Source organism: Hemitrygon akajei, chromosome 31 (genome assembly GCF_048418815.1).
Source record: "Hemitrygon akajei chromosome 31, sHemAka1.3, whole genome shotgun sequence".
Lineage (NCBI taxonomy): Eukaryota > Metazoa > Chordata > Chondrichthyes > Myliobatiformes > Dasyatidae > Hemitrygon > Hemitrygon akajei.
The window spans coordinates 27,566,451-27,590,845 of record NC_133154.1 but is presented as its reverse complement, the minus strand read 5'-3'; the positions used below and the strand labels follow the sequence as shown (position 1 = coordinate 27,590,845).

The 24,395-nt window shown below is 48.7% G+C and overlaps 1 protein-coding gene across 5 annotated transcripts in view; it reads right to left on the bottom strand.

Moving 5' to 3' along the window:
• Positions 1-24,395, bottom strand: part of LOC140719409 (circularly permutated Ras protein 1-like) — a 70,963-nt gene that overhangs the window by 11,914 nt on the left and 34,654 nt on the right. For 4 of the 5 annotated variants that reach the window (XM_073034043.1, XM_073034047.1, XM_073034044.1 and 1 more), the window contains exons 8-18: positions 23,244-23,294; positions 21,955-22,044; positions 16,794-16,945; positions 15,729-15,810; positions 12,891-13,018; positions 12,019-12,103; positions 11,616-11,722; positions 10,339-10,451; positions 8,666-8,777; positions 4,479-4,619; positions 3,131-3,224 (exon numbers count right to left, since the gene is read on the bottom strand). In XM_073034043.1, the coding sequence (XP_072890144.1) occupies positions 3,131-3,224; positions 4,479-4,619; positions 8,666-8,777; positions 10,339-10,451; positions 11,616-11,722; positions 12,019-12,103; positions 12,891-13,018; positions 15,729-15,810; positions 16,794-16,945; positions 21,955-22,044; positions 23,244-23,294 (1,155 nt within the window). The remainder of the gene's footprint in view (positions 1-3,130; positions 3,225-4,478; positions 4,620-8,665; positions 8,778-10,338; positions 10,452-11,615; positions 11,723-12,018; positions 12,104-12,890; positions 13,019-15,728; positions 15,811-16,793; positions 16,946-21,954; positions 22,045-23,243; positions 23,295-24,395) is intronic. The other variant, XM_073034048.1, reaches the window with a different exon arrangement.

Here is a 24,395-nt window from a genome sequence, read left to right as displayed (position 1 = left end):
GGGGAGTCTGATAATGATAACATAAGCAAAACCTAATAGCACGAATGGCAGCGATGCTTCACTACCAGATGAATTCAACACCTTCTATGCAAGCTTTGAAAGGAAGAATACCACTACGGCTGTGAAGATCCCTGCTGCACTTGGTGACCTTGTGATCTCTGTCTCTGAGGCCGATGTTAGGCTGTCTTTAAAGAGAGTGAACCCTCGCAAGGCGGGAGGTCCTGATGGAGCTCCTGGTAAGGCTCTGAAAACCTGTGCCAACCAGCTGGAGGGAGTATTCAAGGACATTTTCAACCTGGCACTGCTGTGGGCGGAAGTTCCCACTTGCTTCAAAAAGGCAACAATTATATCAGTGCCTAAGAAGAATAAATGCCCGCTGGTGGCGTAGTGGCATCAGTGCCGGGCTTCGGAGCGAAGGCTCCCAGGTTCGAATCCAGCCGGCTCCCTAGCACGCTTTCCATCCGTGCTGGGTTGAGTGTCCAGCTAGCAACCCGACCTCGTAAAAATAAGAAAGCCTGCTAAAAAAACGCCATCATGACGGCGTCCCGATGACTCTGCCTGGAGTTAAGGGCTTTCTTCTTCTTCGGAAGAAGAATAATGTCGGCTCCCTTAATGGCTTTCACCTGGTAGCACTCACATCTACAGTGATGAAATGCTTTGAGAGGTTGGTTATGACTAGACTGAACTCCAGCCTCAGCAAGGACCTGGACCCATTGCAATTTGCCTATCGTCACAATTGGTCAACGGCAGATGCAGTCTCAATGGCTCTCCATACGGCTTTAGACCACCTGGACAACACAAACATCTACATCAGGATGCTGTTCATCAACTATAGCTCAGCATTTAATACCAACATTCCCACAATCCTGACTGAGAAGTTGGAGAACCTGGGCCTCTGTACTTCCCTCTGCAATTGGATCTTTGACTTCCTAACCAGAAGACCACAGTCTGTGCAGATTGATGATAACATATTCTCCTCACTGATGATCAACACTGGCTCATCTCAGAGGTGTGTGCTTAGCCCACTGCTCTACTCTCTATATACACATGACTGTGTGGCTAGGCATAGCTCAAATACCATCTATGAATTTGCTAACGATACAACCATTGTTGGTAGAATTTCAGGTGGTGATGAGAGGGTGTACAGGAGTGAGATATGCCAACTAGTGGAGTGGTGCCATAGCAACAACCTGGCACTCAATGTCAGTAAGACCAAAGAGCTGATTGTGGGCTTCAGGAAGGGTAAGACGAGTGAACACATACCAATCCTCAGAGGGATCGGAAGTGGACAGATTGAGCAGTTTCAAGTTCCTGGGTGTCAAGATCTCTGAGGATCTAACCTGGTCTCAACATATCGATGTAGTTATAAAGAAGGCAAGACAGCAGCTATACTTCATTAGGAGTTTGAAAAGATCTGGCACATCAACAAATACACTCAAAAAGTTCTATAGATGTACCGTGGAGAGCATTCTGACAGGCTGCATCACTGTCTGGTATAGAGGAGCTACTACAGGACTGAAAGAAGCTGCAGAAGGTTGTAAATCTAGTCAGCTCCATCTTGGGTACTAGCCTACAAAGTACCCAGGACTCAGGGAGTGGTGTCTCAGAAAGGCAGCGTCTATTATTAAGGACCAGCACCCAGGACATGCCCTTTTCTCACTGTTACCATCAGGTAGGAGATATAGAAGCCTGAAGGCACACACTCAGTGATTCAGGAACAGCTTCTTCCCCTCTGCCATCTGATTCCTAAATGGACATTGAATCTTTGGACACTACCTCACTTTTTAAAAAATAAACAGCATTTCTGTTTTTGCATGTTTTTTGAAATCTATTCAATATATGTAATTGATTTACTTGTTTATTGTTTATTTATTTTATTTATTATTTTTCTCTCTCTCTGCTAGATTATACATTGCATTGAACTGCTGCTGCTAAGTTAACAAATTTCACGTCACATGCTGGTGATAATAAACCTGATTCTATGACTTGATTTAAAGTACATGGTGGAAAGCCGTTGAAACAGCAATATCTGAGAGTCTTCAATTTTTGTTAATTTTGGTAAACATTTAGTAGATACAGAACAGATATATCGACAACCCCCTCAGGCAATACATTACTGATTGCAGCCACTGTCTGGGTGAAATAAACATCATTTTCTGATCCTCTGTCTTCACCTTTGACCTTTGCCCTCTGGCATTAGACCTCCTTTACAGTGAAAATTCTCTCACTACCCACCCTCACTGTACCCTTCTGCTGGGACCCCCTCAGTCTCCTCCACTCCAGGGAGAACAGACCTCGCCCATCCAGTTACTCTCCTCGTAACTGAAACACTCCAGCCCAGGCAAACCTCTGGGTAATCTCCTCTGCGCCCCTTCCAGGGCAGCTACATCCTTTCCATAATGTGGTAACCAGAACGACACACACAGCTCCCGTCACGTCCTAACCAGCGTTCTGTACCACGACCTCCCTGATATCATATTCTACATTCTGGTGAATGAAGGACGACATCCAGTAAGCCTTCTGCACCATTATCAGGGACCAATAGATTTGTACAGGTCTTATCATTTGTGGTTTTAATACTCCCCTAATACACCTCCCAAAAATATATCACCTCACATTAATCAGGATTTAATTCCAACCGCTGATGCTCTGCCCGCTTTATCAGCCAATCACAAGTGTTCTGACTCATCATCACCCTCAGTGCCAACACCACCATTCATTTCCCTATCATTTGCAAAGTTACTTTCACATCCAAAGCATTAACACCTGACAGGCAATAACAGTCCCAAAACCGATCCCCGAGGAACACAGGTGATTGCAAAGGTAACCCTCCACCATTTCGCCTTGTCCTCGGTTACCAAGGCAACTGTGGATCTAACCTTCCAGGCAGGACATTGCCAAAGGCCTCACTGGAAGCCCGTTTCCACTGGTTGAGTGATTTTGTTTGTTCTTTGAAGCACTCAATTTGATCACACTGATGAGATCTACCAGCAACAGACCTGTGCTCACCCCTGATCAATCCCTGCCCTCAATACCTTCTCAGGCTGGAGTACTCAGTGGGACTGTTGAGACGGGGCCTGCCTTTCGCCTGCTGAGGGAAAGAAAAGAACAGCATGCTGGGTCTGATTACCTGCCGGAGGTAGTTGAGACCACTGTAAATAGGGCTCATGGACTGCACCCAACTTTCGTAGATCGCCTCCTGCTCCACGTCGTTCCTTCGGGATCTGCAGAAGGTATTGGAGTATAAAATATTATGGAGTATAAAACTTGTATTATTTGCTGTGTAACCAAAACTATGTGAAATGCTAAAAACTATGTGGAATGCTAGAGACAATGGTGTGTTGGTATATGCTAGTGAGAGGTGGCTGGGAGAGGTAGTCAGCTTTGAAGTTGGCTATGTGCTAAACTTGTATTATTTGCTGTGTAACCAAAACTATGTGAAATGCTAAAGACAATGGTGTGTTAATATATGCTAATGAGAGGTAGTCAGCTTTGAAGTTTGCTATGGGCTCTGCATGTATCCAATTGAATGTAGACGACAATGGTGTGGTAATAAAAGGTAGCTAAGAGATGTTTTGCTTTGAACTTGTCTGCTGTGTAACTAAAGCTATGTAGTCAGCCTTGATGTAGATTATGTAGTTTGAACTTGTTATTTGAAATCTTAAGAATGTAGGAGACAATATGTGTTAATAAAAGGTAGCTAAGAGATGTAGACTAGAACATGAATAAGTCAATAGGTAAAAACAATAGTGGCGGATGTACTTGTGATATGCACCTGTAGACCGCTTGGATATGTTAATGCAGCTAAACCAGGAGATTGCTTTAAAAAGCTGCTGTGTCCCAGAATCGAGAGGCAGTCAGCGACCAGCTCAATGACTGTCTCAGCTTTGATTTGCAAATTAAAGTTTAACCCTTCTTGAAGAATCTTCTGCGTCTCCTGGTCATTTGTAAGGCACGAAAAACCACGACAAAGGTAGAGACGTTGTGACTGCTGTTGAGCTGACGCTGTCCCCGGGACTACTTGGGGAACGTTTGTTTTGTGTGACAGCTGAGAGTCAGTGCACACTTCACTCTCTGCCCACCAGGCAAGTCCCAAACAGAAACAAAACAAGCAGCCTCCCCTATTCTCAAGTCAGCCCAGAACACCACACCCACCCCTCCCTTCAGCTAGCTCACCCAGAGGTGCTCTGTGTAACAACTGGCTGACGTTCTCAGGGTACAGCTGGCTCACGTTACTACATACAAGAGGCACGTGAAGGGTACCAGGTAGTGGTGGCTGTCCCAGGTACGGAGTTGGCAAGGGCTGCCCGGGGCACACTGGAATAGCCAGATGTTAACAGGGGCAGTCGCACATGATACACTAGCCAAGTGTTGGTCGAAGCAGTCACTGGCACAGTATGCCAGCTAGATGCCAGCAGGGGCAGTCCCAGACGCCATGCATCAGCCAGGGGTTCCGTACGGCCGCGGTTGGTACTCACAGAACGTCTTCCATCAGTTCCTTCTGGGTGAAGGCAGTCTCCTGAGCATCGTGCATCCTGCCGTCCATGGCCAGGCGGGCACTGGTCTGTGCAGCGTGAATCTGGAGAACGCTGAGGTTTATGTTCTCCTTAACAACGGCACTAGAAAGATTAAAAAAAATGTTTTAGGGCCAGTAGTTTGCTTCCTGGTTTGGATTCTACTGGAAGGATGTGACTGGCTGTGCACAGGGGATTGATCGCCACCCGGTGTGGGAGCAGCTGAGCATCAGACCAGAAATCCTGCAAAGGGCTGTGGGAACGGCTAAGAGGATCATAGGAGTCTCCCCACCATCCATCGGGGACATTTATCAGGAGCGCTGTGCAGGCAGGGCTCTTAGTATTATTAACGATCCCACCATTCATCCAGCATCCTCCTTGACTTTCTATCATCAGGCAGGAGACTGCGATGCACCAACACAAGAACGATCAGGATGGGAAAAATTCTTCCCCAGGCCATTAGGCTTCTGAACACCCCACTGCATTGTATTCAAAGTGCCACTGGTTAATCTGTTCTGTACTTTACAATATTTAATTAATGCAGTTTAGTTTGTTTATTTATGTGTGATTCATCTGTAGATTTTATCCTTATTTTCATAAGTTATTGTGTGTTGTGTACTATTGTGCAGAGCTACCTTGTCTCATTGGATGGTGTACTAAAACACAGTTAAATATCTTGATTAACTAATTGGTTTCTGGTTAATTAATCTGAAGGTTACGGCCTGAGGGGGTGGCAGAGGGAGAAACCTGCACAACAGTCTGAGCCTGTCCGGCTGTACACAAAGGCCTGGGCTGTGAGAACAGTCATCGCAGCGCGTTGCTATGGCCCAGCAGGGACCCAAGGACCGACTTGGTCTCCTGGGCTCTGAATCTCACCAATCCAGCTCAGTTAGCCTAATGCAAGTTGCTCCATTTCACCCATGCAAAAGGCACTAGCCATGGCAAGAGAGGCCACTCGGCCTCTCAAGCCTATCCCACCAGCCAGTATGATCATGACTGATCTACACTGGTCTCTACTCCTTGTCTGTGCCAGTTCACTATAACGCTCAATTCCCTGACCTTTCAAATATTTATCCACCTCCACCTCAGATATATCCCATGATCTAGGGCAGAGGACTATGTGATTCAATGCCCTTCAAGAGGGCAATCCAGCGCCTCTATTCCCTTTGCTTAGCAAAGGGGATCAACTCTGTGCCTGGTGTTCCAAGTGTCGACCCACCAGCACCCTGTACACTGGAACAAAACCTCCTGATTTACCTTAAAGCTCAACGTTTGCCTTCTTAACCACTTGTTGGGCTTGCCTGTGAATCTTTCATAATTCCTGCATTTCAACACCCAGAGCCCTCTGAAAGTCACTTGCACATGATCTCTCTGTATCTGCCTTGGATTCCACAGACCATTGTTGCAACCTCACAAATCCCTGTATTAAACAATACTTGCCAGGCGTTTGCCTACTCACTCTCTCTAGATCCTGTTGCAAGCTCACAGCGGCCTTGTCACACCACAGCCTTCCTACTTCTGCACCACTAGCAGACCAGGAACCTTGTATCTCACTCCTCATCCAAGGCAGTAATAGAAACTGGAGGGCCAAGAACCGATTGCTGGGCACTCCAATGGTGACCTCCCTCCAGCTCTGTAAACTCACTGTATAAATGAGAATGTAGGGGTTCTGTTTAGTACATTTCCCAATAGCATGGTAATTGGTGGAGTCATGGTCAAGGAGAAACAAGATCTAACAGTACAGATGGACATGGATCAACTGGAAAGTTGGTGGGGCATGGCCAGGTGGAGCAAGTGTGACGTGACACTCTGAGGTGTCTTAAACTAAGTGGCAGGGACTTTATGAGCATTTGTACACAGAGATCTTCTGGTGTAAACTCACTGTTCCCTGAAATGAGTATTGCATTCAGTTTTGGACACCACACTACAGGGAGGATGTAGCGACGTTAGAGGGAACACAGAAGAGATTCACCAGGATGTTGTCAGGAATGGAGCTTTTCATATACAGGGTAGATTGGACAGGCTGGGCTTCCTGTCACTGTGGCCGAGGTGTGACATTGTAAAGGTTGATAAACCTCTTGCAGTTCCCTCCAAGATGGTGGCATGTCCAGTTGCAGCGGCCACTCCAGCTCCAACTAAAGCAGTAAATGTTCACCCCTTCCTTCTTTCTTAGGATCACAAGACACGACTGGATATTAAGAACATCATGCACTGCAAGTCTACATCACTAGTGAGTTCCTGGATAGTGAAGATGTTATTTAGGATGTAATTCTGAGGCTTTATAAGGCATTCATCAGACTGCACTTGGAGTATTGTGAGCAGTTTTGGGCCTCTTATCCAAGAAAAGATGTGCTGGCATCGGAAAGGGTCCAGAGGAGGTTCACGAGAATGGTTCCAAGAATGAAAGGTTAAGTCTGAGGAATTTTTGATGGCTCTGGGCTTGTACTCACTGCAGTTTAGAAGAATGGAGGGAGGGTGAAATCTTATTGAAAGGCCTACGTAGGGTGAATGTGGAGGGGATGTTTCATATAGTCTGGGAGTCCAGGATCAGAGGACACACCTCAGGTTAGAATTGGACATCCATTTAGATCAGAGATGAGGAGGAATTTCTTTAGCCAGAGGGTGGTGAATCTGTGGAATTCATTGCCACGGACAACAGTGGAGGCCAAGTCATTAGGTGTATTTAAGGCAGAGGATGATAGCTTCCTGATTAGTCAGCGTGTCAAAGGTTACAGGGAGAAGGCAGGGGAATGGGGCTGAGAAGGATAATGAATCAGCTGTGATGGAATGGCAGAGCAGACTCAATGGGCCGAGTGGCCTAATTTGCTCCTTTGCGCATAATGGGTTTTTGCATATGGTGCCACCTGGGGTAGAAGGCATCAGAAATGGAAGCACGGTAAACGTGCTGGTGTTTGTGCAAAACCCAGCTGACCCATTGATTCTGCTTTCACACTAGAAAGTGACCTGAGTACCTGCGTCTGCAACTGAATCAGCACGAGATGAAAGACTGCAGTTTGCCCTTCCTGACGGAAACATGGCTCCAGGATACCGCTCGAGGCCATTTATGCTATTGATATGTTATGCTTTGTTATTTATGTGTCAGTCAACTGTAGATCTTATCCGTACCTTCATAAGTTATTGTGTTACGTGTACTACTGTGCTTTACACCCTTGTTCAGAGAAACAAATTGTTTTTATAGACCTTATATAGGTTATATTCATGTATGTAGTTAAACAACAATAAACTTGACTTGACTTCAAATTGTCGCAACTGTGATGTCATTACTCCTGTGAAACTTCACCACTCTCTGTTATAGGGAGGATTAAGACAGACCCTTAGATGCTTTCATCGAGTTTGATGGAAATCTGCAGGGTGGTCAACAGAGCCATTACAAGGGAGACAACTCTCTGGAGTACTCCAACTTCAGGTCATTTAGTGGCTGGACAAGGCCTGGTGATGTTCAATGTAGGTACTGGACTGGATTTGGATCAAATATTCTACGGCTGTGAGGGCTAATAGACGGATTGGACTCGGTCTTTGTAAGGGCAGAGGGGCTTGCAGGGATGGGTTTATTGGATCTTGGGGGCAGTCATGAGCAAGACAATCACCAGAAACACTGGGTTTTCCAGAAATACAAAGCTAGGATAGGTACACAGATGGGAGGGGTATGGAGGGCCATGGTGCAGGTTGATGGGACTAGGTGGCTCAATAATTTGGCATGGAGTAGATGGGCTGAAGGGTCTGTTCCTGTGCTGTAGTGTTCTATGACTCCAACCCCCAATACACATGGGGGTCTTTCTTCACTTCAGTCTGTGGCGATAAATTAAGGAACGATGTAATAGGGAGGATAGAGACATTAAATGTGAGGGATGTTTGATTGTGAGGAGATGGTCATTCCCCCCCCCCCCACCCCCGACCTCAAGGGTTGTGATGCTGTACAGTCTGAGCCCCTTATGGCATGGCAACTGGAGAAGGGATTGGATCACGAGGAACATTGGTCAGTGAGCTGGGAGCTCAAGGTGACGGAGAGTCTTTGGACGAAGCAAAGAACGGTGTGACGGGGGCAGGATGGGGGCTCCCGCTCCTCCTACATGCTACGAGAGCTCGCTGCCCGTACTCAGCCGCTGCCATCAGCGCTCGGCTCCAGTTACCTGTGGCTGGTCGCCGGCTTTTCCTGAGTGACGATCCTGTAGACGTGGCGACCGTCTGGGAGTGTAAAGCCCAGCTGAAGTTGGAAGGGGAGTGCAGCTTTCTTCAGAAGTTCTGGGGAACAGGAAGGGGCATTAAAACAAATTCTGACACATTAAAATGAACACCCTCCTCGGTCTCCAGCTTTGATTTGAGATTGGGCTGCGGTTGACACAGCACACTCTGGAATCTGGGGCAATAAACCATCTGCTGAAGGTACTCAGTGTTACGTACACCTGTCAACTGGTTCACTTTGCAGAACTGTTCATTTTCAGGTCTGCTTTTAAGGCTTAGGGTGAATATTATCCTGACCCTGTTTGTAAGACGACCCGAGCCTACACCCTAGGGGCAGCTGTCACAAAGCCTTCTCCTCAAATCCCTCCAGAACCTGAATTTCTGATGAACCACTGGTGCCTCTCAAAAACATTCTTAGTGTTGACTTGAGCACTGCCGCTGTTTTACGAGCACAGCATCTCTGCAGCTGGACTGGACACTCACTCCCCAGTGGCAGCGTGCGTCTTGAGGCAGAGTGAGCATGACTTCACCACAGGATAACTTTGGGAGAAACAAGAGGAGCAGTACCGACCGTGACACAGGCCCTTCCCCACCTCGCTAAGGGCGAGACTGTGGAATATATCCTTCTCACGTTCCCCTTAGCTACATAATGTCTTCATTTCGCCGCACCAGCCCGTCGGAGCCAGTTTTCAGGCAAGGCCACGTGGACCCAGCACTTGGCCGAGCCTCCCTCCCCTGTCTGTGGCACTTCACTGAAGGAGTGGATTGGATCTCCAGGGCAAATGGAAAACAGCTCAACCCTTGACATCTCCATAAGGAATGTCACACCACGGTTTGTAATGAGGCTGTGGTGTGAACATGAAGCTTGTACGTGCACACTTCATGTTCACTTAAGTGTACGAGGTCATGGGCCTGATGTTAAACATCTGTCAAACAAGGTTCCTGGAACAACCTGACCCCATTATACAACACTGTCATCTGACCGCTAAAGCCCACAGTTATCCCAGCAGTGGGTGAGCAAAAATCTGAGGGAAGGCTAGCATCCATCATCATCTCTAACATGTCAATGTAGTCTTGGATCACCTGAGGAGGCAGGGTGTTTGATCATCAAATCCAGCAGTGATCACCATCCACCTCTCTCCTTCAGAGCACAGGAGAGGTCAACACAAAGCTGAAATCCATATCCACTGGCCAGGTGAGCAACCTGGCATCGGAGTCCTCTCCCAGGCTGACATCACCATGATTGACGGCCTAATTACACACCGTTGTCTCCGCTAGGCAGGCCGCATTGTCTCAAACTTCCTCTTCCACGCTCTCCTGGCCTGGCCAGAGACTGACTCACGGGAATCCTTAGACCACATCTGCTCAGAAAGGAAGTGAAGCATTCGGACAGCACTGAGGACCCGGAGGCCAAGTGTTGGGAGAACACCAGTTACCTAGCCAAGTCATCAGTTCTGGTCCCACACTACCCCAATGCACACCTGAGAAACCACAGCTCTGGAGTGAGGAAGTCGCCCTTGACTCCGAAGGACTGTCAAGATGTCCCAGTCCATGGCAGAGTACTGGAGACTTCCCCAGTCTTGTTAAAGCCTAGACTCTGCCTGTTAAATGGCACACTTACCCTCTCGCTCCGTGTCTTTGATTCCAAACTCAAAGGTGATGGCCATATCTCTGACCACGTTCCCAATTTCTTTCACGTATTTGTTGCTGATGTTGTCTTCATACTTAAAAAACCTGCAAGGAAATTGGAAGTTAACATTCCACACAAGGAACAGGAGTAGGCCACTCAGCCCCTCGAGGGTGTTCTGTTATTTAAATATAATCTCTGCTGGCCTTAACTCCTCTCCCATCTTTAAACCTCAATTCCTCATTCTTTCAGATACTTATCTATCTCCACCTTAAATATATCCAGTGTCCGGCCTCCAGTGCCCTCAGCAGAGAGAATTCCAAAGATTCATCACGGTCTGAGAAAAGAAATTTCCACACAGCCCAATTTTAGACGACCCAATTTTCTTCTTTTCCAACCATGTCCCCTTGGTCGTGGCTCTCACATCTCCTCAGTCAGGCACCCGAGGGTTGGATATGTATGGGTAAGGTCGCCCCTCACGCTTGTAAACTCCTAGGACTATGGGATTGGCTTAATTAGACTCAAAGTGGTAGAAACAAAATGGCACAGCAAGTGAATGATGGGATTGGAACTGATGCTACAATGGAGCGTTGAAAGCTGCCTCAAAGATGGGACTGTTGTACAAGGACGTCCCAGATAGGCCTTACCCTCCAGTTTAGAAAAACCAGGCATGCTTCATTAAAACTACAGCATTCTTGTGGGGCTCAACAGGAGGCTGCAGAGTTGTTATTTGCTCTTGCTGGTGTGTCTATAGGACAGTGGTTGGGGTGGGGGGGGGGTCAGTCTCACCATAAGGGTTGTCCATTTACAACAACGAAGAGGAGAAATGTCTTTACTTAGCGAGGGCTGAATCTTTGAACCTGTCTACCTCCAAGCACTCAGATACCGACGTTGTCCACAATGGAGATCGATGAATATTTTGACATTAAGGGAATTATAGGATACGGGGTAAATGCAGAAAGTTAGTGCTGTGGTGGAGATGGTGGAGTCTGTGGAATCAGCTGGTTCCACATCTTATGTTCTTTGCTTTTCAGTTTTTTCCCCTACCAAAACTATTTCTGGGTATCGCTCACCAGCTGTCGTAACCTCACCCACTCACCCCAGCCCCTGAATGTGCCCTTTACTCTTCCAGCAGCTGAGTGTGCCAGGGTAGCTCTGCCAGGTCACTGATATACCCGAAACAGTCCCGATCCACCTCGGATCAGGCAGAATCCCTCGTCTTGCCCTGTGGCGAGGACCTGGATCATGAACCACAGATCATAAACACTTACAGGCCAGCGTCAGCAATGAAGGTGATCGTGACATTCGTGGCAATGACATCGTCTTCTAAAATGAGCTCAAATTCGTTGTATAAATTGGCTGGACTGGCGATGTTCACCTGAGGTGAAGAAGCAGAAAAAGTCAATCCTTGCACATCCTTTTTCATTTTCTCCTCTCATAATAACCCTCCAGGTAACCCACTGTCTCCACTCCACCCTGGCAACTCTCCACTTATCTCATTTTCCCATCAACCCAGAGCCGTGAGCATTTAGGCATAAATCCAGCCTCTGGACAGACGCTGCTCTCGGCTTAGCTGATTGTACCATGTTTCTGTCAGTCCTGCCCTCAGTTCTAGTGTCCAGCACTGATTCCCTGTCTCCCACCCTCGAAGCTCCCCCCCACAGGCCGTCTCACCTTTCCTCCTGTTCTGTCAGCCAGCTGTCCCAGCTCAGGTAACCTGCAATCTGTGCCCTCGATTGTCAACACCGAGATGATCACCCTGTAAAGAAAGGCCCAGGTGGATTGTGAAACGTTGCTCCCTCGCTCCAGTGTTTAAACAGGGCCTGCTTTGGGGGTGGGGGGGGGGGGTGGTTGTGAGGAATTTAGAGATCTTGGCGGCGGGGTTGGTGGGGATAGTGGAGAGCTAGCTGCTCATTCTTTCCACAAAAGGAGCACAGGTCAAAGGTCAAAACCCCAGGTTGTGGCTCTGTACAGAGGGCGCCCAACCTTTGCCCGCATGTTACCTCAGGTTGACTGTGATGTCACTCTGTTCAGCTGTTTCAATAACAAGCCAGTGGGGGCCTGCCGACTGACCCCCATCTTCCTAATCTCAACATTATGAAACTTTGTATGTTCACGGTCATCATCCTCTCCAACGTAATCAAATTCCAGCATTGAACAATTGTCAGACCAGGGGATTCAGCTCCAGCTGGGATGGAACTTTCTCTCCTGCCTAGGTGACTCTGGATGACGTGCCCTGGGGAGGCGTGGTAGTGTAGTGGTTAGCAAAACACTTTACAGTGTAGGGTTCAAATCCCGCCGCTGCCTGTAAGGAGTTTGTATGTTCTCTCTCCGTGACCGTGTGGGTTTCCTCCGAGTGCTCCAGTTTCCTCCAACTATCCAAACACATACCGGTTGGTAGGTTAATTGGTCATTGTAAATCGTCTCGTGATTAGGCTAGGATTAAATCAGGAGGATTGTTGGGCAGCGTGGCTCAAATCCGCACTGTATCTCAATAAAATAAATAACATTGGAAAAAAATCAGAAGTTCTGCACTGGGCACTTACCCCTGTTTCACTGCGTATTCAGCAAGGTGACTGTAGAACAGTTTGGACTTCTGATAAATCTGATCTTCCTTAATATCCTCCAGGTTGCCCAGGATGGTGTTTGCTCGGCCGTCTGTACAGATTATAACCTCAAACCAAACAAACCATCTTACATCATTCAATGTTCACGGTAAAACCTCTTTAACACCCACCAGATCCCAAAAATCCAATAGAGCATAGAACAGTACGACACCGGGACAGGCCCTTCAGCCCACAATGTTGTGTCAAGCCAAATAAGTTAGTAACAAGAGAAAATCTGCAGATGTTGGAAATCCAACCAACACACTCTGCTGAGTTCCTCCAGGAGAGGGAGGGGAGAGAGGGAGAGAGAGGGAGAGGGAGAGAGGGAGAGGGAGAAGGGGAGGAGAGGGGGAGAGGGGGAGAGAGAGAGGGAGAGAGGGAGAGAGGGGGAGAGGGGGAGAGGGGGGAGAGGGGGAGAGGGGGAGAGGGGGAGAGGGGGAGAGGGGGAGAGGGGAGGGGGAGAGGGAGAGGGAGAGGGGGAGAGAGAGGGAGAGGGGGAGAGGGAGAGGGGGAGGGGAGAGGGGAGAGAGAGGGAGGGGGGAGAGGGAGAGAGGGGGAGAGAGAGGGGGAAAGGGAGAGGGAGAGGGGAAGAGAGAGAGTTTTTTTTTGCTCAAATAAATTAGTAATCAAATGGCCAGCTAAATTAACCTCTTCTGCCTATACAATGTCCACATCAGTTTCCTCACATTCATGCGCCTATCTAAAAGTCTCTTAGGCTACGTCCACCTTAGACCAGATAATTTTGAAAACACCAGTTTTGCCCACACCAAGCATTTTTGAAAATACCTCTGTCAACATTAAAATGGGTATTTGGGCAAATCTCCTACTGGGCATGCGCAGGACACATCTACAGAAAACAAGTGACATGTTTGATGTCAAATCTCGCTGTGAAAGTGCGCATTTGTGCAGTTACAGACCAGGAAAACTTAAAAGGAAATTGCCAAATGATGGACAGCTGTTGGCTCTCATGCAGGAGGACTTAAAACTAAAAAAAAAACATACTGGAGCGTATGGAGGCTCCGACAGGGAGTTCACTGACAGTATGACCCAGCTGACAAAGAACATTGCAAAACTGACTCACTCTGTTGCATTAATAAAGCCCCTTGTTAAATGTATAAAACATGTCTGCATCAGTGTTATCTTGTATTTCCATACAATATTACATTAGGCTGTTACACATCTATTTGCATAAATATTTGTATTTGCATAAATAGGTAAACCACCTTCATACGAGCAAGGACAGAAAACAAGGCAAAGTATTTGTATGTCCTGGCACATCATGACAACGTTTTCAGAAATCTCCGGTTACCCTGTCTACACTGCTCTGCCCAATCGGCGTTTTCAAATTTACTCACTCTGGAGGGCGTTTTAGAAAAGCTTCGTTTTCAGGGGAGGAAAACGCCGTTTCAGTGTGGACGGAGGGTCAAAACGAAGAGAAAAAGCTTCAGTTACGGATTTATCAGGTCTAGCATGGATGTAGCCTTAGAAGTCCCTAGTGTACTGGTCTTTACCACCACCCCAGGCACCCAACACCCTGTAAAAAAACTGTCTCTCACATCTCCTTTAAACTTCCCCCCCACCTTAATTGCTTGCAGGCTTTCAATTGGTTCTATTGCCCCCATGTATAGGACAGAAATAAAAGGTTTCTGGACACTGCTTTTGCCAGATCATTGACTGCAATATTCCCCCGTCCCATCGTGACCGATTTGTGCTCAGGTTGTGTGATGTGGCTGCCTTGTTGGGAAGAGGTTAGTCCCCGTACCCTGACTCTCTGGCAGATTACAACATCCACCAGAGTGGGACGCGGATACCACCGGGCCGGTCCCGAAGATGCAGATGATGACCCTTCCTGAGAAACGTCGGCCAGGGAGGAGAATACGGAGACCTGCCCGAACGCTGGAGGAGGGAAGGGCACCCAGGAAGTGGCCTTCCTACACGGGGCAGGAGACGCAGAAACACCGTGGGGAAAAGGAGCCAAACCCGAGGCGGAAGCAGGACGAGGGGAAACTGACGAGGAGGAGCTGCAAAGGGTGGCTATGGTAAGAGCAAGTGAATGGCATGTTTCTTGTGGTGGTGGGGGGGGGAGGGGGTGGTTGGAAGCCTTTGGGCTGTTGAGGGAGCCAACAAGACAGTCGGTGAAGCAGGTCGTTCTACCGCCGCATAGCACAGGTAACCTACAAACAAACGTGCCTTCGCCACCTCTCCTGCCACTTCCACCGGCTCTCTTTGACATCTGGGCAATATTGAGACTCCTCAAATGTCAAAGTGCAACTGGTAATGTTTCTCAACGTAAGTTCCATCTGAAGAGTTACGGAATATAAAAGCAGGGAGATGAAGTTGGAAGCCGACAACAACCATTGCTTCCAGGGCTGCGATTTGCCCCAGTGCTGGCTAACCATTTCAGCTGAAGCACCAGCTTCACAAGGCCGTGGCTGGGACTCTCCCTTTGGCTTAGCCCAGTGTGGTACGTCAGGACCACACTCCTGTCAGTGAGTGAAGGTGATAATGGGAGGAGAGGGGGTAGGGGAGAAAAGTGCATCAAGGACCAGACTGATGACATGATCTTTATGCAGGAGAGCAAAGATGACCCCAGGGCGAAGGCCACATACACCCGGCAGTACCGACACAAATCTTTCACCAGCATGGGATTTAGGAGTATGTCAGAGAGTGTGATGTTAGCTGAGCCGCAGAGGGATGGTCATTATGGTGTTTAGCTAGGCAGGACTGATACACCGGGGGGAGGTGGGGCCACCGAAAATCCACTGCAACCCAACTGACCTTTGAACCTGATTTCCGCGAGGCCATTGCTATGGATACGAGTGCGGCTGGGCCGAGTGCGGTGGAACCACATTCCTGCAATCTGCAGGTAGAAGCAAAGAGTTAAACTGGAGACGCCAACAGAGAAAGCTGCTTCCGTTGTTAAATAAGGCAGAGCTCACTTTTCACAAACACCCCTTCACTCTCCTTAGATACGGCTCACATATACACTGACCCTCACTGGGCACAGGCCCCACACACACTGAAACTGCACTGGGGGAACAGAACCCCCTCCCCCCCCACACACACACACACACTGAAACTGCACTGGGGGAACAGAACCCCCTCCCCCCCCCCCACACACACACACACACACACTGAAACTCCACTGGGGACGGGCCCCCCCGAAACATACAGATTGAAACTGCACTGGGGGAGGGGCGCCACACACATGTGCACCAACCCTCATTGGGGGCCAGGCCCCACACACACAGACACGCACCAGGGGTCAGGTCCCACACACACACACACACACACACCTTCTCAGGGGGACGGGTCACTCACACTGAAGCACAGAAGGAAAACGAGCGCAACAAACGAGAAAGCGAGGGACATGAACCATTGCCATAGTTACGGACAATGTTACTTTCAACAAGTGTGTAATAGAGTATTGAATTGAGATGTTAATCTCTGGAATTATTGAAATAAGATGGATGCAAATTTGTGGGGAATGTGTCTACCTGGACTTTGATCAAAGGCTGATTGGAGAATCAAAGCATTTTGGTGAAATATTTACTGAAGACCGGCTGCACTGCCTGGGGACAGTCAGTGTTGTTTTAAAGGGAAGACTGCTGCAGAGGAGACGGTGACATTGGTTTGAGTTGGTCTGAGAGAGGGTGGACAGCCAGACTGGCGAATTGCTCCTCCGGAAGCCAATCACATCATACGCAACAGCAGTTATCCCCTGTGGATGGTGACTGGTGGGGAAATCCCCGGTCACATCCGTCCGTGTTAACAGTGGCCACAGCCGTCATCCTCACTTCCAGCGGGACGCGGATGCAATTCCCAGGGATGACAGATACTCACTGCTGCACTCGGCGACGGAGAGCATCTCTGCTGTCCGAGATACACTGCGGCAGGGCCTCCTCGGCCCCCTTCGTCTTCAGGTACTCCCGATCGATTAACTCAAAGTCCTCCAGGGTCCGCGGAGTGCCCAGCCCGTCCCCATAGATTGTTACCTGAAAAGTCCATCAAATTTAGAAGAGTTCGGTTAAGGGGCTGAGATGTTTTATTGGGGATTGAAGTAGTCTGACAGACTCACTGGGACGAGTAGCTACCTGCACTCGCATTCATGGTGATCTGGGTCAAACCGGTAACAAACTGGCCACAATCACAGGATGGTAACCACGCCACTGCAAAGGATGAGGTTAAACTACAAAGATGTTGCCCGGACTGGAGGGTTAGAGTTATCAGTTAGAGATTAGACACTCCCCGGACCGGAGGAGAGTGAGATGACTCGATCGAGGTAGATAAAATCGTGAGAGGAGCGGATAAGGTCGGTAGCCAGGGGCAGTTTCCCGTGATAGGCACATCTAAAACGGGAAGATATAGGTTTATGGCAAAGGGCAGAAGGTTTAAAGTGATTTGGGGAGCGAGTTTCTCACACTGAGCAGACATTACCTGGAGGGAGGTGCCCAAGGAGGTGGTGGAGGCAGGGACAGCAATGACATTTAAGAGGCATCAAGATAGGTGCTTGAAAGAGCAATGCATGGAGGGGCATGGAATTAATGCAGGGAGATGGGGTTAGTATAGACAGGATGGGCCAAATGGCCCATTTCTATGCTGTACAGCTCTGTGACAAACATATGAAGATACAAGAGGGCCTCCTGGATCCTGGGGCCCTTGGAATGGATGGCTCTAGAGATTCTGCACCAGAGAGCAGACGTCATGCTGGGTAACTCTGGCAGGGTCATCGGAGCCCTGGACTCCACACGGTAGGATGCTGGTAATGTCGAGACTTGTGCATTATGATCTTGGAATACATCTGAAGAAAATAAACGCAAGAAAGTCTGCAGATGCTGGAAATCCAAAGCGACACACACAAAATGCTGGAGGAACTCAGCAGGCCAGGTAGCCTCTACGGAAATGAATAAACAGTCAATGTTTTGGGCCGAGACCCTTCTTCAAGGCTAAGAAGGGGGAAGATGCCAGAATAAAATGGTGGGGGGGGGGGGGTGAGAGGTGAAAGAGGCTAGCTGGAAGGTGTTAGGTGAAGCTAGGTGGGTGGTAAAGGTCAAGAGAAAAAGGAATGTGATAGGAGAGGAGAGTGGCCCATCGGAGAAAGGGAAGGAGGAGGAGACCCAGGGGAAAGTAACAGGCAGGTGAGAGGAGGTAAAAGGTCACAGTGGGGAATGGAGGAAGAGAGATGGGGAGTGGAGAAATTGTTTTTATTGTAAGGAGAAATCAATATTCATGCCATCAGGCTGGGGGCTACCCAGCTGGAAGACAAGGTGTTGTTCCTCCTCCCCGAGGTGGGGCCTCATCCTAGCACCTGAGAGAGTAGGAACCGGGAGGAGGGAGGAGGGGTTAGTGAGATTTCTGGAGTGCAAGATTGAGACGGGGTAGGGTGCCCATGGTGCAGCATTAAAGTCAGGAAGGCAGCACCAACAGTTTGGGTGGATGGGGAAGGGGCAGTGAGATCCCGTTGCTCTGGGCAGTGGCTGGGGTGTTAGGGGGCCGGGTGGGAACACAAGGCTAATGATGGAAAAGCTGAAACAAGAGAACCACGAGGAGGATTGGTGGTAAGCTTGGAGGATCAATGACAGATGGGCGTTGAGAGGAAGCGAAAACATTTACAGGGCCAAGGCAACAGCATTCAGGGCTGAGCCAGACTGTCTGTTTCCTTGTTGTATGACTCCTCGGGACCGAGTGGAGCTGACTGGACACCTCCTCAGAGAAACCCCTGCAGCCACAGTGACGGGCGGCCCTCTCAACAGAGTCAGAGAAACTAGTAGAAACTTCTTTAGCCAGCAAATCAACTTCAACGTCAACCTTGCACTCAACGTCAGTAAGGCCAAAGAGTTGATTGTGGACTTCAGAAGGGGCAAGACATGAGCTCAAACTCCTTATCGAGAATCAGAAGTGGAAAGGGTGAGCAGTTTCAAGCTTATCGGTGTCAATATCTCTGAGGATTTATCCTGGGTCCAACATATCGATGCAGTTACAAAGAAGAAATGACAGCGACTATGTTTGAGGAAATCTGGGATGTCACCAAAGACACTCACAAATTTCTACAGATGTACCGTGGAGAGCTTTCTGACCGGCCGCATCACTGTCTGGTATGGGGCGGGGGGCTACTGCACATGATCGAAACAAGCTGCAGAGAGTTGTGAACTCAGTCAGCTCCTCCAAGACATCTTCAAGGAGTGATGCCTCAAAAAGGTGCCGTCCATCATTAAGGACCCCCAGCACCCAGGACATGCCCTCTTCTCATTGCTACCATCAGGAAGGAGGTACAGGAGCCTGAAGGCACACGCGCAGTGATTCAGGAACAGCTTCCTCCCCTCTGCCGTCTGATTTCTGAGTGGACTTTGAACCCATAAACACTACCTCACTACTTTTATATTTTCCTCCCTTTTTGCGCTACTAATTTAACTTTTTTAATATATTGTCATTTACAGTTTATTATGCTTTGCAATTTACGGCTGCCACATAACAAATTTCACGACATATGCCAGTGATATTAGATCTGATTCTGATCAAGAAAAAATGGGATTTGCTGCTGGGGCCAGTTTGGTGCTGGGAAAGGTAATGGGGACCAAAGGGAGAGGAAGCACCCAGCACCCAGGGCATGCCCTTTTCTCACTGTCACCATCAGGCAGGAGGTACAGAAGCCTGAAGGCACACACTCAGCGATTCAGGAACAGCCTTTTCCCCTCCGCCATCCGATTCCTAAATGGACATTAAAGTTTTGGACACTACCTCACATTGTTTTTTAAATATACAGTATTTCTGTTTTCGCGCGTTTAAAAAAATCTATTCAATACACATAATTGGTTTACTTGTTCATTTATTATTATTTTAATTCTATTTATTTATTTATTTATTTATTTTTCGCTCTGCTACATTACGTAATGCATTGAACTGCTGCTGCTGAGTTAACAAATTTCACGTCACATGATAATAACCCTGATTCTGATTCTGAGGTGTGTAGAATGGGAGGGTGAGAGGACAGGGAATCCAAACGATATATTTAAAGCTGCATTAGGACACCACTGGATGGAAAAGCCCGTGTTCAAATTTGCACCTACTGTGTGACTGATTCAAATTAAAAGCAGCAGGAGTGAGCGTGAAGAGTTCAGAGACTCTATTCCAGAAAACAACGGAAACGTTAGCTCTGGCCCTGCTGAACCACAAACACCTGAGGGGATCGGAAATGGCCAGGTTTCAGATTTGTGTGCCCCAGCTCCAGCCCTGCAGTGAATCACTCTGCCTGAGACACAGTGGTGATATTTGGCTCTGCACTACACGTGACTAAAGTCTGGCCTTGGGCCCTAGAATCTCCTCCCTAGATCTTGCTGCCCTCCCCCTTACACAAGGTTGTTTCTATTCTGCCAGTTTGGGTGCATGCGGTATCCAAAAAGGGGTAACATCTCTGGTGAAGGGCCTTGTAATGTCCATTCTGGGGCAGCCCACCCACCTTCGGTCCCCAACGGTCACTCAGCTCTCTCCTGTGCCTCCGAGTACCTGTTTGCATGTGACAGCAGCCATGCCACTTCAACAGGCGGGATAAACCAGGTGAGGGTGGCTGAAAGTATCATACCCCGGTGAGATAGGGTCATGCCTGTCTGAGCATGCAAAGTCAGCTCTGGTGGACTGGGAAGATGGGATCTACAAAAGTTAGGAAGGTGGAAGCACAATGCTGTGCGGAGAGCGAAGGGCTTGACGGTCATTCACTGCAACCAATGAAAACCCCAGCTTGTGATGCTTGTACATACTGCTGGACCTGGACTTCCGATGTTGAGGAGCGCAACGGCTTTTCCACTTTAAAAGCTCTCCCACACAGGTCGGACATGATGGACAACCATTACCATTCTACCAAACACACTGCGGGTTTAAATGGGCTCAGAGCCTTGCATGTGAGCTCTGATCATAAGGACAGGTCAAGAACTTCCCTTCAGCAATAACTGGCGGGTTTGCAGTTTTTGGCTAAAGCCTTGGATGTGGTCAACGTGAATTCTGTGGTTCCTTTTCTACAAATTGGACCAGAAAAGAAAGCTCACAACCCAGCAACTCTTCCAGTGCGCCCATGTGTTTCATCTGTCCCTTGCCTGAAGGAACAAGCAGCCAGTTGCAGAACTCAGCAGCTCAGGACGCTGGGTGAGGGGACAGGAGGGTGAAGGGGGAGCTCTAACAACATTGGGAGAGGGTATCCATGGAAAGTCTCAACAGAAATGCTGCTCATTCTGTTGAGTTCCAACAGCAAGCAGACTGTCCACGTTTCCGGTTCCAGCATCTGCACTTGTGTCTCCTTCGCTGACACGATGATTGATCTTCAGTGACTCTGGTCGAAGGCCGCTGGAGACTTCACTCAGTTACGGAACGCACCCCGGTTAACCTCAGACAGAACAGCCTGAAACACCTCAGCTGTTTAAGCCCACCTACGACTTCAGCACGGCGCAGTCCGCAGCTCCCAGCAGGGCCGTGCAGACACAATCTAGAAGCGGGTCATCAACCTGGACTGCAGCGTCATCAGCATGGGTGGGCACGTAGCACAGCCGCCTGACAAGACATAACGCCCCTGCCACAGCCTGTGAGGGCTTGAAATGTTCTCCCTCTGAACACGCAGGCTTCCCCAGACATTCCTCTAACATCCCAAAACGATGCCGGCTGGCAGGGTCACTGGCTGCGAAGAAGGAAGCCCACTGTGGGTGGCTGGAGGGTTGGTGGGCTGGTGTGAGGGAAGCACTTACAGTGGGGAGAAGTAATGCAGCTTCTGGGAGAACCCGCAGACTCGGTGCATAACCACCTGTTCCTACATCAAAGGGAAGTGTGAAGCACACGGCCAAGTTCAACAGGCCGATTGGCTCCAAGAGAGTAAAGCCTTTGTCCAAGTGAGCAGGAGCCCTCGTTCCGCAACCCCGTGGTCAAGAGGCGAGGGAGCAATGGTCAGCGATCACACAGCAGGCGTGCCTCCCAACAGACATTACAGCGGAGGGATCTGGGCAGCTCACTCCTCTTTACCTACCTCATTGTTGAAAGTAACCAAAGCGACTCTCGTCCTGGGTGACGTTTCAAGCAGATAGTCGAGTGACTGATTCACTGCCTCTTGGACAGCCTGCAACAGAGCACAGCACCACCCCAGGCCAATTGAGATATGTTTAAAGTTCAAAGTACATTTATTATCAAAGCACTATACGTTTCATTCATTTCCTTGTGGGCAATCACAGTAAATGCCAAAAAAAGGTCAAAGATCTGAGCAGGTTGATGATCAGAAACACTGCTTTACATGGGTGCTGGCAGGCAAACTACTTCAACAGTACAGCTGACCCAACTCCCCTTGTCATTAATACTTCACCCTTCACACCCTGATCGGTTGCTACCAAAATGACTGGGTAATGAATTCTGCCTATGAGAAAGGACAGGGACTTCTTTTGAAGAGATTTCTCCCTGAAGCATCAGATCAGTGTGGAGGGTATGGGCCAGTGGTAACCATGGTAACCACTTACAGGTCGAGCTGACATACGGCCAAGGCTCTGTAAGTCTTGACCACGGCCTGGGATAATTCCTGTACTTCTGCTCAAGGCATTCCATGACAGCTAGGCCCTCACTGCGGGGAGAACCACTTGTTCACAAAAAAAAAGTAGAAACATCAATATTATTTTGGTAAATTAAAAAAAACACAAAAAACTGACGACTTTGGGATTTATTCCACACATTTCACTTCCCTCCAGCTTTACAAGTTCCTTTAGAAGTTTTTCCACAATTGGAAAGCTGTTTCCTGACTCTCACTTTCAATTATCCGCAAATATTCTCTCGCCCTGAACATTTATTTTCCCACCCAGACACTCACTGCCCCAGGAGGCAGGTGTCAGACCATTGAAAAAGGTACGAAGTAGCATTCAGCCATCAGCCCCTACCCCCACTTGGTGAGATCATGGCTGACCTTGGACTGTAACCCAAATACATCAACCCACTTAAAGTCCTACAACCCTGTTAAACTCAGTCTTCAGTTTCTCACGGACGGAGTACCCTTGGCTGAAGAGTGAGTGAGCTCTTCATGCAGACTGCAGACACTTTGGCATTCAGCAATGCTGCTAATTGCCTCAGACCAGCCAATGACCAACTATCAGAGCACAGTCAAAGCACCGGCTCCCGGATATCCCATCAATAGATGCGTTGGGCAGGTGGACAAGAAGGGTCAGCATGGGCAAAGTGGGCCGAAGGGCCTGTTTCGGTGCTGTATGATACTGTGACTGAGGACAAGGGCAGCAGTGTGGCCCACAAAGCTGACATTTCTGGCTGGTCGCTCCGTACCTGTAACCTGGATACGTAGAGGGATTTGCCGCTGCTCTTTCCAGTTGTCTGCTGCGAAAGAAAAAGTTAGGATCATTGAAACTTTCCTTGAGGCAGAGTTAAAACCCTCCCAGAACAAAGTAAGGCACAGAATAATTCAGATCGAGCGTACGTCGCAACACATCTCCACAGGTGGTAGCTGGGATGGGGGTAGTACCGACAGGGTTGGCCTTAATGTGCAGTCGGTCCTGGAGTAGGAGTATGGACCTCATTGCACTCTCCTGCAGGGAGAGTTCGGGAAACCCCTCATCCACAGGGTGCCACGGGGGCTTCCTCCACCAGGAGAGTGACCTCCATCCTGGAATGAGTGTGGCGGTCACACATCTGTACAAAGCCCTTGCCAACAGCTTACTGGCCACAAATGCAAAGCCTTAACTAGGTGGCACAAACCCTGGTCGAAGATCAGGACGACAGGCTCATGAGGCGAATCAGCCCACTGTGTCGGTCCGAACTTTCCAAAGGAATCGGCTAGGTACTTGATGGAAAATAATTTGCAGGGATGTGGTAAAAGAGCATGGGAGTGAGCTCATTCTAGAGAGGGTCAGCACAGACAAGTGGCCTCCATTAAGTATTAACATTCAGTGCCTGTTTTCACCGCTCGACCTATAGCTTGGCTCTAAAACAAGGATCTTCCTCACATTCCACTAGCCCACCACATCAAAGGTTTCCCCAGCATTTAAAACAGTCTTCACACAATCTCCCTCTAAGTCAGGGGTCCCCAACCTTTTATTAATCCACGGACCAATACCATTAAGCAACTCCTGCTCTAATCCCTCTCAATCTTGTGCAGTGAAACCTCTTCCCAACCTCCGTTCTAGGCATAACCCTGTAGCTGAACTCCTAGGACTGGAGGGCTGGAATTGCAAAGGAGACACTGGATCAGCTGGGGTTGTTTTCCCTGGAGTGAAGAATGCTGAGGGGCGACTTTATGGAGGTTTACAAAATCATGAAGGGCAAAGATAAGATGAACAGGCACAGCCTTTTTTCCCCAGGGTTCAAGGTGAAAGGAGAGAGATTTATAGGAGACCCGAGAATTTATTCCACACAGAGGGTGACGGAGGTATGGGATGAGCTGCCAGAGGAAATGGTGGAGAGAGGTACAATCACAACAGT